We start from the raw sequence: 12,999 nt of genomic DNA on the forward strand, positions 1-12,999 counted from the left end.
TGGAGTGGTATTTGGCCGATGTGATCGCCCAATCAAATTGGGGCCTTTTTTGATTCCCATAAAAGCTAAATCTCATATATGTCATGTGTTTACACAAGGAGACACCGACTATATCATAAAGTCGGTGAATCAATTCTTAACAGTGATGTCTTCAAATCATTCTAAGATCATTGTGATACATAAAACAAGTCGGGAGTGTGTGGTTGAGATCCATAACACAACATATTAAATAATCATATGGGTAGCCAACAACCAAAGATTGCTCAACAGTAATATTCGAAGATAATGTAACTTGTATTGCACAATTAAAAAGAGGCTATATCAAAAATGATAGAACAAATCATATTTCACCAAAGTTCTTCTATACACAATATCTTCAAAAAATAATAATATTGATGTCCATCAAATTCACTCCAGTGAAGATGTAGCTGACTTATTCACAAAGTCATTGCCAACTTCAACATTCAAGAAATTGGTGCACAAGATAGGGATGCATCAGTTGAAGGATCTTATATGATTGAGATAAGAGGAGTATCTATTGTTGTTTTATTTCGTTCAGGTTTTTCTCATTCAGTTTTACCAACAAGGTTTTAACGAGACAACATTTAAGCCACACATCTCTTAGAAATAATTTGTTGAGTTGATAGTCATCAAATCAAAACGAGCGTGTTATAGATAAAATATTCTAGATGAAAAATAATTATGATAATTATCAATTGTAGAACTATTTATATTACAAACATTATTATTAATTATGTAATAAATTACTGTAATATTTATATTAGTTTTTTGTTTATTACTATTATATTTATCAATATTATTTTATTTTTTAAAGAGACCAATATTTTTAATATTTACATGCCAAATATTTTAATATAAATATAATAATTCAATCGTTACAAAAATAAAATAAAATAAACTAGAATCCGAGAATCGACATTTCTTGGATCGTTATAAATGTTTAAATATTTTAAAATTGTCATATTTTGTTAAATTAAACTTAAAAATTATTTTTAATATTATTTAATTTTTTTTAAAGAAAAACCCAAAATTCAAACAAAAGAAATTCTAGAATGTAGACTTTGCAAATGTTCAGGTTGACTTTTCCAAGTTATCATCAATAATTTCTTCCTCTTCCTCTGCAAGGAAGAACCTCTTGCCCCCTTCTCTACCACCTGATAATGTCTGCTCCCAGCCTCAACCTCTGCATCGTATTATCCGATGCAAAGCGCATAATCAGGGCCAACCGCGGCCATTTCTTTGCCCTCGGGCTTCTCTTTGTCCTTCCTCTGTCCTTCTCCGCCATCGTGTACCCTTCTTTTTCGCAGCCCACATCGATTATCTCCATCTATAATCGACTTTTGTCCTCCTCCTCCTCCACGCCTGATCCCGAAGGCGAAATCCCCCCTGTTGACAAATCCGATGTTGTTTTCACAGTTCTTTACTCCCTTTTTGTACTGATGTTCTCCCTTTTCACCACCGCATCGATCACCCACAGCACCTGGAATGGGTTCTTCGGTCGCCCCCTGAAGATTACTTCCTCGCTTAAGTCCATCCTGGTTTCGTTTTTCCCTCTTACTGCGACGTATATTGTGTCCCAGCTGATTCTGGGGTTGATTATATTTGCTGGTGGGGGTCTCGCCGCGTTGACGTATGGTGGTATCTTGTTCTTGGGAGCTCAAACCGATTATGGCAACGTATATTTTCTGGTTCTCGTTGTTTTGACCACGGTTTTGCTTGTGGGGTTGATGATTTACATTCAAGTTGAGTGGTTTTTGGCCTCTGTGGTCGCTGTTCTTGAATCAAAGTGGGGCTTTGAGCCGCTTAAAAGGAGTTCTTATTTGGTTAAGGGGGTGAAGTGGATCGCATTCTCGATTCTTATCTATTTTGCATTGTCGATTGGCGTTTTGTCCGCTTTCTATTCCAGTTCAGTGCCTAGTTTGATTAGTAATGGATGGATAAGTTGGCAGTTCGGTCTTCTAACTGTTCTTTTCACAGTATTTGCGACTGCCTTGATGCTTTACAGTGTTGCTGCAACTGCTGTGTTGTTTATATATTGCAAAGCATTACGTGGGGAGTTGGCGTTAGAGCTGTTGGATGAGTTTGCTCCTCTGTATGTTCATTTGCCATGTGATGCTGATGAGAAGGTTCCTAAAGTTGTTTATGTTGTCTAGAGCCGAGTCGAGGTTGACGAGGTTAGCAGCTCTGCCTTGTGATATTACCGTTTGCTGCTTGTTCTGTTACTTTTATATTACATGCGGTGTAGTCAATAATGTCTGTATATTAAACTAAAGTTGTCTGAACCATGCAACCTTTTGAATATTTATGTATGGATGCATAAACTTTGCCATGTTAATGAACGGATGATTTTATTGTAATTTGCCTTCGACTGTTTTTCATTTCAAAAGTGATGCTGATGAATTAGTCTAGTATATGGCGAATATTATACAGGTTACAGTAATTTCACATCTTGTTGCTAACGCCTAACAACCTCGTGCTGTAAAAGAAAATTTGTCCTAGTTTTAGTGAAATATAAACCAACCTAAATTCTACTTTTCGCGCATATCTTCTCATGTCATTTCACCAAGGGAAATCAAGGAAATTAGCAGTTCTTGAAACAGTTGAGGTTTATTCTCATAGGAAGAACTCGGAAACGTCAACCCTCATATTCAACCTCTCGTTAATTCTGAAAGAGTGTTTCAGTAAATTCATGGGATCTAGTTAGGAATATCTATCAATCACAAATCAATTCCTTGCCATCGTCTATATTACGATATTATGAAAGCAATAAAACAGGACAATTTACAGTCCAATTATACAAACCTCCATGTAGCTATACAAACAATTTACTCATTAAGTTAAGAAAACAAGGGTAAAATACCTAATGAAACCAGAAATGGGGAGGTAAATCTGCTAACTTTTTAATTGTCTCATGGTAAGTAAAAAGCGATCACAGACTCACAGTTGTATGACAGAGAAGCAACACACTTGGGATACTGAAAATCAGGTAGTCTCTATGAGCACGTGATAAAAATCTGCTAAACTAGAACAAATAACAAGTCTTATATGATGGCGAAATGAACATAATTGGTGGATGAAATATAACCTACATTAGCAGTTTCTTCTCAAAACACCCCACACTATAGTACGACCTTCATTTTCACCAGTTTGGAAAGCACCATATATGATTATATTCTGAAATGGGAAAAAAGTTGTTCTTGTTAGATTTTGAAGTTTTATGACAAGAAACTGTAAATGCTAGAGAAACATAGGATGGATTAGACTAGGGGTGTAACCGAACCGAATCAAGCTGAATATTAGTAAAAATTTAAGGTTCGAATTCGGCTCGAATTAAGTATATTCGAGTTCGAGTTCGATTTGAAGCTCGAAAATTTTAAATTTTTCAGCTCGATTTCGACTTGAAATGAAGTTTGAGTTCATATTCAATTCGAAATGTTCGAACCTATTCGCGATCTATTGGAACTATTACTCAGGATAATAAAGTTCGAAAGCTAGAAACGTCCAAAAAACTCGAAATGTGCATATATTTTATATTTAATAATATTATTTTAATAAAATATTAAGGTTTGCGAGCGGTTCGCGAACTATCGAACAAAATAATTTTCGATTGAGTTCGGCTTGAAAAAAGCTCGAACATGTTCGAGTTCGACTCGAATTCGATAACTTCAAATATGAATCAAATAATTATCGAGCTGGCTCGATTCGTTGATAGCCCTATATCAGACGCTTTATCATTTATTGCTTCGGGACGATGTGATCTTTTTTTTGTCATTTGAATGACATCTAAAAGTACATGTACAGATGCTCAAGAAACAAGGAAATGTATCTCAAAACAGACCAAGAAGGAGCGCAAGGCGCACCAATTAAGTGTGTTTTCATCCAAATAATTAGTTAAATTTTGATTCCATCACATTTTGCGTGGACTAAAGAGACAAAAAGACTAGCGGCAAAACTGAGGAAGACAAACTTAAAACCAATGAACAACAAATCTCAGACACAGTCTTTACAAACCGTCGATGCCAAATCTTTTGCAAATCTTCTAGTGTTCACATCGGCGACGAAACCAATATTTTCTGGTGCAATAAATCAGCTGAAAAATCGAAGAAGAAACCTCACTTTCATGCCCCTCCTCACACACTGCAATTTTGTCAAACCACAACGGTAACCTCTGCGTAGTATTATCCGATACAAAGCGCATAATCAATTCCAGCCACCGCCACTTCTTAGCCCTCTCACTTAACTTTGTTCTCCCTTTGCCCTTCTCCGTCATCGTGTACATGCCTTCCTCACAGCCCATGTCAATTATTTTCAGCTATCGGTTTTTGTCCTCCTGTATCACGCTTGTGCCCGAAGGCGATAGTCCCCGTTTTGACAAATCTAATTTTAGTTTCACAGTTATACACTCCCTTGTACTGCTGTTCTCCTTTTTCACCACGGCATCCATCACCCATAGCACCTGGAATGGATTCTTCGGTAGGCCCCTGAAGTTTACTTCCTCGCTTAAATGCATCATGGCTTCGTTTTTCCCTCTTACTGAGACATATATTGTGTCACGGCTGATTCTGGGATTGATTTTCTTTGCTGTTGAAACCTACTATCGCAAAGTATGTGTTATGGGTCTTTTTTTTCTTGTACATGGTTGAGCTTGTGGGACAAATGATCTACCTTCAACTTGAGTGGTATTTGGCCTATGTGCTCATTGTAGTCGAATCAATGTAATTCTTCTCGGCGGTTAGGGTTAGTTCTGATCTAGTTAGGGGGATGAGATGCGTTACCTTCCCGATCATCGTTTGGTCTGCATTGTTGCTTGGCAATAGATCCGTTTTGTTTCCAAGTTCAGTGCCTGGTCCAATTGATAGTGGATCGGTTAGTTGGATGTTCGTTCTTCAAACTGTGGTTCTCACAGGACTTGCAAATGTCTTGATACTTTTCAGTCTTGCTGCAAATGCTGTGTTGTGCATTACATTGCAAGGCGTTACACAGGGAGTTGGAGTCGGAGATTGTGTACAAGCTTGGTTGGTTGGATGTTCGATTGCCATTTGATGGCGATGACAAGGTTCCTAAAGTTGTCGATGTTGCCTAGTGCTGCTGATTATGCAGTTCAGAGATGTTGCCCAGTGGATAATCCATATGCTTACCAATAAATACATAGAGTTAAGCGATTAGGCAGTTCAGATAAATTAACATTGTATTGCATTATACTCGTACTCATTGTTGCATTTACATGGTGCATGGAATCAATGAATTGTTCCTCCAAATCATCTTCCCTGAAATTATTTCCCCTGCTCCTTGCAACATATTTTCTTTCTCAAACAAATTCTAGATTTCTGCAAGTCAAACACTAAACACTTCCACCATTTTAATCATGAAGGACGATTGCACCATTACATGCATGCACACGCATCTCAGTTTAAGCAATTATCAGTACAAAGTACTCACTGGACAACGAAAAAGTACTCACTGGACAACGAAAAATCATTATGCTGAGAAATTAAGAAAAAAGGAGTAGCACTGGCACGCCATCATGATAATCAATGTAATTCCACAAAATACTAGCAGTACAAAGCATTTAATCACTTTGTGATTCATGAGAATCATTACATATAAATAGACTTAAATCATCGTTTCTACACGATGAGATCATGAGAACTCCTAAATTCTACTTTTCACTCAACCATTCTCATGTCATTTCAAAAAGGGAGATCAAGAAAACAATGGGTTAAGGTTGTCGTGAGAAAGAGAGAATGCACTTGGACTTGAAAACTTGAGTTTGAATCAATGAGAACACAAGGGATGCTACTAATACACATTGTCTTCTCTGCTGTCATCTCTTTGAGTGGGTACCATCCGTTTGATGCACAAATATTTGAGGTGGCTCCTCTCTGTAATGACGAAACAAGGTTTCATGAAAATACGTTGCAGTTTGATTGTCGGGCAACATATGAAAAACAAGAATTTTAATCCTCATATGAAGATCTTCAAAACTACCCCTCAAATTATAAAGATAATTCAGTAAGAGATTTTCAGTAAATTCATGTCAATCACAAATCAATTCTCATTATCGTCTATATTACCATATTAAGCAATGGTATGCTAAATACTGATGCGATAGAGACGATGAGATTTTATAAAAGTCACTCAATATAACCCTAAATCATGATTAACACTACGACAGTTGCGAATAATCAGGAATCCAAATGTATAAGGAATATAGTTTTAATAATGTAATCTGATAAAAGATGACAGCATTCTTTAAATGTTCCACGAACCTAGCATAGCCATACAAACAATTTACAAAAATAACTCCTGCTAACCTTTCATTAGCCTCATGATAAGTAAAACTTGATGCAATGGCTAAAATTTGTCCATCACGGTTGTATGCCAGAGAAGCAACACTGTTGGGATATCTGGGCAACTGAAATCCAGGTACTCATTATGAGGATATAATTAAAATCTGCTGAATTAAAGAACAATAAAAAACTATTATGATGCTGAAATGAAAATAATTGATGAATGATACGGATGAAATTTACCTCCATTAGCAGTTTCTTGCTCAAAACATCCCATACTATAGCATGACCGTCACTGTCACCAGTTATGAATGCACCATATATGCTGAAACAGGAAAAGGTTGTTCTTGTGAGAATCGAGATTCCGAAGGTTTATGACACAGAAAACTGTAAATGAAAGAGAAACATACGCTGGATTAAATGCGATATCATTTACCGATACATGATGACGTGATCCCTTTTTGTCCTTTGGATGACATCGGAAAGTATATCTGCAGATGCTTAAATAGAATTGAAAATTTGAAATGAATATTAAAACACACCAAGCAGGACAGTAAATGGTCAAAAAGCACAAGGCACAACAACTACATGTACTTTCGTTGATTCTGGGAAAAGTTGTTAGGAGATAAAAAGTTTCTAGTTTTGGAGAAGAAGGTGACTTCAAAATTTTTTAAATAAGATATATATTAGGCAAACGGAACCGCTCAGGTGGCATCAACTTGCTGGAGACGCTAGACTAATCTTATCATTCCATCTCTTTCTCAAGAAGACGTATTGAGAAGATTTAAATACCACCATAAATGGTTTCTTATTTTATATTTATAATCCAAGACTCCAAATGATCCTAACTTAGGCTAAACTGTTGAGAACTCAAGAATAATTTCACTGTATATCACTATATCCTTGGAACTTACGAAGAAAGAAACAAATGTAACAGAATAGCAGGTTAGAGATACCAAACATTGAAAGATCTAGCAATAAGAAGCATACGTAAAACTTTTGCAATCTAGAATTCTGAGGGTAGTGGTTGTGACTTTCACCAGTTTAACTATATGATATCCAATAAACACAGTAAATAGATCATTAGTACACCATAAACTTATACTGACCCCTCATTCTTTGAGTTGGATTTACACAGATATTCCAAATCAACTCGTCCATCAATTGACCCAACAGCAAATCCTGCAGGAATAATCATGAAAATATAGGTTGATTCAGAGGCTCAGTTACAAGAACATCGAGAATCGATTTAATAATGAATTTAAATATTAGGAATATGGAAGAGCTTACCTACTAAAAAGTAAAAGCAAAATTTTAAAATCTTAAGTGTGTTGACTTTTGAGTTCTTGGAGAGCTAAAGGTAATTGCATGCATTTCAAACAAGGAGTCAACACAACTAATATTCAATACCTTCCAGATCTGCATTTGAGCGGACACATTTTACATTAATGTCCCAGGATAACTCCTTCGCTTGGAGTAATCGATCAAAGCAGCGCAAGTCATACTTGTGAACTGACGATTTGAGAGCAACAAGAAGATGAAAGCCACAGAGTGATATAGACTCGACTTCCGCATATAGATTTCTCAGGAGGCCAACAGAACATGAAGAGCGTACATCCCAAAACTTAACTTTTTTATCTAAACCACCGGTAATAATCTGACCTACACACACACCCAAATGAGTTTATGACGATACTTTCAGGATTGAATAAAGATAAGTACTTTGGAATTTTGGTTGGCTTCACAGTAAGTATAATGTAAGGCATTTGAAAAATAAATTTGCCTTTTCCTTATATTCAATTGCCACCCCTAGCTTGCGAGTATTAAAACATTTCCATAAACCATTACAGAAATTCATTACCACTCTTTATAGTAAATGACACTTCACATATTTCTCGCTTCAAAAATAAGTTTATCGATCAAAGAACTGCCACAAAGTAATTGCAAAGTGCAGAAGATATACAAAAATTCATGTTACAATCTCTTACATATTTCCTCAGAATATTCAACACAAGTTGCTAAATCATCATGATGTCCTAACCTCTGGCTGGTTCCTGAATGCATGTCATACCTAAGAAATTTTTAAATCAAAAGTTTCACGATACAGAGGATACTCAACTTAAGATGCAGAAAAATTATCCTGAATAAATAAGCACGAGAGATTGCTGTGCAGGAAACAGAATGTAATGAAATGATTGAGGATCTAGCTGCTGCTTTACCAAGTTACAATCTTTTAAGTATTATCCTTAAATGGCATTGAAATTGACATGTAAAATCCTTATCAAAAGCATGGAACAGGGAGGAGACAAACTACCACTTTATATGACAGAATCCAAAAAGGTCAACAAAGGGCGCCTAGCCACCAGTAAGGCAAAAAATAAATTTAACATAGCAGGTATTCAGAAAATATTCTAATAATTCCCACCTTGTTTTAGTGTTACAATCATGCAGTCTTGTTTAATGTCGTGTGAAACAATGGTTCAAGAAATAAAACACTACAACCAAACAACAACTTTATCTAATGGTAGTAAAAAATTAGTATTTTCTCTGACAACAAAAATCACGGCTTTGTGCATAACTAGCATTGGTGCAAATACAATGCCACGAAGGTAACTATAATTTATCGAAATGCACAAACCTGAGAACAGAACCATCAGAATTAGCGGAGACAGCCATCGCCTCACTCTCAAAACAACAATCAATAAGAGCTTCCCCATCCGTCTGAGCTTCTAATCTGAGCTCACGTTTATCCACATCGTAAAGACGAAGATTCTGTTCAAACACATGATGCATTCCACTCTTAAACGAATACGGAATATTTCAGAACCCGCATTAACATAGGAATAACTATTGGCAAAATTACTAACAGAATCCCACGAAGAAACAAGGAGATTGTTCGAGAATGGCGAAAATCGAATCCTGGAAATGGCGTCTTGGATCTGGTTCTTGGGATTCAAACAACACCCGTTCATGCCGCGGAAATGCAAGATAAGCTATTGAACAAGACAGACGAACCGTATCAAAAAGTTGAGCTTGAATTTGGGGGAAATTTCGAGTGTTATGAAGAACCCTAAACTGAAATTTATTCCCCAAAAAAAAAAAGAACAAAAAAATTGCATGCGAAGCAAAGTTCCCGCTTAAATTGAAACCTGGATGGTTCATTGCCAAATCTGAACTCCAATTGAATAAATTTTCTCAATTATCCAACAGATGGCCCAATTTTAAAATGGGCCTTTTTTGTTTTTTAAATTATTATTTATTATACGAATTTGCCCTAATTATGATATTATTACATGAATATTAATTCTTCAAAGTAATTATTTTTCTCAACTTCTTTTAAACAAGATAAATATCTNTATATAGTTTTGATATATTGAACAATTAACGTGCACATTTGAGCACGGATAATGTGTCACTCATCTATTAGATTGTGATGAAGCATAATAGAAAAGGCGATCATCCAGCGATGTTGAGATCATATTTAAAACAATAAATGGTTCATTAAAACTCAGGCATTAGGGGAATAATAATTCTCAAAAGTAGCACTTTCATTTGGATCATAAAACATGTATTTTTCAACTACATATACAGAATATACCATCTTTCCCAAACAAAAGAGAAAAGATTCAATAGCAAGAAGAAAAACCCTAGAAAACAGACAACTATTCGTATTACTCTTCATTAAAGTGTCACCTCCAAGGCTGGCTAAGGTATCACATGTTTTCACCCACTCAATCTTTGAACTTGTCACCAGGCACATAGAAATCGAACGTGACATCAACAGAACCAGAACTTGAACCAGTGTCTCTGTATTCAATGTTTGTTATCGAACCTGTTTCGTCATCGATTTGATATTCTGATCTCACCCTCCGAACAGGCACAGTGACAGAATAAATGGTGCCAACATCGGCATCTGTCGAGACGCTAAGTTGAACTCTGTCCTGAGATTCAATCTCAACAAAATCAGATAGCACGGTTACGATGCTGCTCACAATCTTCTGTTTAGCGTCATCACTGACTGCGCATCTGTCGGAAAAAAGAATCATTTTCAAGCGTTGCTTGGCAATTCTTGCGTTGGAATTCTTTCTTGATTGAGGTGATGGAAAAATTATCTTCCAGGCCAAGTTTAATCGCTCGAAAAAGTTCATCTTAATGGCATTGAGGAGGAAGCTCTCTACCTCTGGGTTGATGGGGTTTTGGGAGAGTTTGTAATCTCCAGAAAGTCCAAGTCGTCGTTTAGAGTTGCAACAAATGGTAGTATGGCCATCAAGTGCAGATGAATGAGAAATGCCAGGTGTCCCACTAACGAAAGGTGCCCCACTAATGAAAGCATTGAGATCCACCTGTCATGCAGTATGGTTAAGAAATATGGGATCAATATGAGTATTCGGTTACAGTGTTCACTTTGCTAATTTGAATTCATGATGTCATGTCAAAACAGCACAATTCCAAGTCAAAACGGCTATATGCACCTTTGAAGCAAGGTTTAGAAAACAATTCACAAGATAGAGTCGCAGAAGGAAGTTATCATGAGGCTCCAGTTAATTTAGCTAAGAACTCGTGCCTTTCTTTGTTGATAAACATGAGGTCCTGACCTCAGAACATTAGAACTGTCTGTTTTAACCAGTATGAATGGACAGAAATCTTTGACGATTATAGATATATTTATATTAAACACAGGGTACAGGCGCAAGAACACAAACAGAAGATGCAACAGAGTATGAAAGCCTTTTTTCTAGAAAGGTCAGTTGGGTGAGTCGGCCAAGGAGGGGCTTTAGGAAAGGAGTTTCATTCAGCAGGAACCATTCATTGTAACTATTTTAGTTGCCTGAACTGACATTATGTAAGACTCCCATAACTTGTTAAAGTAGATTATCCCCCACTGCCCCACACAACATTTCAAAAACAGCAGAATTCAGGACCAACAAAGTAACCACATAGAATAAATTATAGTCACGCAGACATACGAAAGCAAGATGAACCAGGATACAGCCAACTAGGCATGGACATATATCTCGAAAGAAAAATGCAATATATCAACAACAGATAAGCTGATTTCATCATGTCAATCTCAAAGACGCCTCATCAATAACTATCAAGTATCAACAGATAATCTATTCCAGTGGAGTTGAAATCGCTGTAAAATGTAAGATTCCAGCACTTGCACTTATGAGAATCATGGGAAAAGGAGAGAGAAACACAATATACGATAAAATTTCAGAGAACACAAACAACTACAGCTGCGAAAAGCTATCAATCCTACACGGGTGCACATTTCAAATCACCAATCTTATCACAGCAATCGTAAAGTCAATTAAAATAAGTTTACATAAATAAAACTAAAAATTAACATTACTTTCATGGCGGACTAAGCTGGGCGGTCTCCCTCAAATAAAAATTTTCCCATTATATGCAGATTATTTCTTAGAATACAAGTCTTGCACCAAAATACATATTAAATTAGCCTCATTCTACATTGTCAATGCGCCCCTGATTACAATGTTTCTTAAAAATGGTACCATAAAGCAACAAAATAAAACCCTAAAATTACAGCGAAAATATCCCTCTAATCTCTACCCAAAAAGAATCGAAAATTTTATTCGATTAAAGATCACGCATTGCACGAAAAATAGGAAAGTGATGAAACGAACCTTGTTAGGGGGACATTGTGCTGAGGTTCGAAGGGGGTTAAATTTGTAGGGATTCAGAGCTGCGGAAACCCTAAAATCTCCTGAAATCGCCATTGGCAAGTCAAATTTTTACTTCAATTTCTCCCCATAGTAAGGAAGTTGCGTCGAAATCGGTCACCGATAAATTATATACAAATGATAAATTATGTAGTTAAATACACATCTTTCAATCATTTTCCTTATAGAATGCCATAAAAAATTAAGTTTCTAATAAAAATAAATATTTTGTAATTCACAAATTGGCACATATTTATTTATTGGCAAAAACTTATGTGAGACGATTTCACGGGTCGTATTTTGTGATACAGATATTTTATTTGGGTCATCCATGAAAAAGTATTATTTTTTATGCTAAGAATATTATTTTTTATTGTGAATATCGATAGGGTTAACCCGTCTTACAGATAAAAATTCGTGAAACCATCTCACAAAAGACCTACTTTTTTTTATTTACATTTCATTTTATGGTACAGGACAATAAAGTTGAATGTAAATAATATAAATTGTGGTGCCAGGCACATGCAACACAGCGCATGTGAACAAAGAGGAAACGACTTTTGACAGGATGTTTAAGTCAGTTGAGTACGTGTATTTGTGATTAATTAGTAATATGTTTTATTATCTATCAATATTTTATTAGACGAGTCTGCACACAAAATTTGTCTAATGTAGTTTAGCTGGTTAACGTAGTTTGCAGGTTATTGTGTTCAGCTTGAAGGTTTATTCAGTGTGTACTAACAGATAGGGGCTGCGAAATCTTCCATTAAAAAAAAGGAAACGATTTTTCTTCTTTAAATTGGAAATGGAAATGGAAAAATGATGGATGATTATGTCTATTTTGAAAAATGGATGATGTAATGTGAAAGTGACCATATCAAAAAGGTCATATGACCTCTAGTTTAATAAAATAGATAGATAGACCACAGATATAGAATTTATATATTTGATTGACAAGAATATAATGACTTAACCAAATCAATTACTTGAATTAATATCGC

The 12,999-nt window shown here is 35.9% G+C and overlaps 3 protein-coding genes across 3 annotated transcripts; 1 reads left to right on the forward strand and 2 right to left on the reverse strand.

Moving 5' to 3' along the window:
* Positions 1 to 1,181: 1,181 nt before the first annotated feature.
* Positions 1,182 to 2,174, forward strand: LOC140990166 (uncharacterized). The gene has a single exon (XM_073459742.1). It carries the CDS (start codon positions 1,182 to 1,184, stop codon positions 2,172 to 2,174), a length of 993 nt encoding a protein of 330 aa, XP_073315843.1.
* A 3,372-nt stretch (positions 2,175 to 5,546) lies between these two features.
* Positions 5,547 to 9,508, reverse strand: LOC140990366 (mitotic checkpoint protein BUB3.3). The gene is made up of 9 exons (XM_073460037.1): positions 9,179 to 9,508; positions 8,950 to 9,083; positions 8,300 to 8,382; positions 7,722 to 7,973; positions 7,421 to 7,493; positions 6,722 to 6,802; positions 6,555 to 6,636; positions 6,336 to 6,436; positions 5,547 to 5,903 (listed from the first exon to the last, which is right to left on the reverse strand). The coding sequence occupies exons 1-9, from the start codon at positions 9,281 to 9,283 to the stop codon at positions 5,846 to 5,848; spliced, it is 969 nt and encodes a 322-aa protein (XP_073316138.1). The 5' UTR covers positions 9,284 to 9,508; the 3' UTR covers positions 5,547 to 5,845.
* A 331-nt stretch (positions 9,509 to 9,839) lies between these two features.
* LOC140990727 (cell division topological specificity factor homolog, chloroplastic) lies at positions 9,840 to 12,121 on the reverse strand. The gene is made up of 2 exons (XM_073460565.1): positions 11,963 to 12,121; positions 9,840 to 10,654 (listed from the first exon to the last, which is right to left on the reverse strand). Exons 1-2 carry the CDS (start codon positions 12,053 to 12,055, stop codon positions 10,043 to 10,045), a joined length of 705 nt encoding a protein of 234 aa, XP_073316666.1. The 5' UTR covers positions 12,056 to 12,121; the 3' UTR covers positions 9,840 to 10,042.
* Between the last annotated feature and the right edge of the window lie 878 nt (positions 12,122 to 12,999).

The sequence above is a fragment of the Primulina huaijiensis genome, chromosome 12, assembly GCF_012295235.1.
Source record: "Primulina huaijiensis isolate GDHJ02 chromosome 12, ASM1229523v2, whole genome shotgun sequence".
Classification (NCBI taxonomy): domain Eukaryota; kingdom Viridiplantae; phylum Streptophyta; class Magnoliopsida; order Lamiales; family Gesneriaceae; genus Primulina; species Primulina huaijiensis.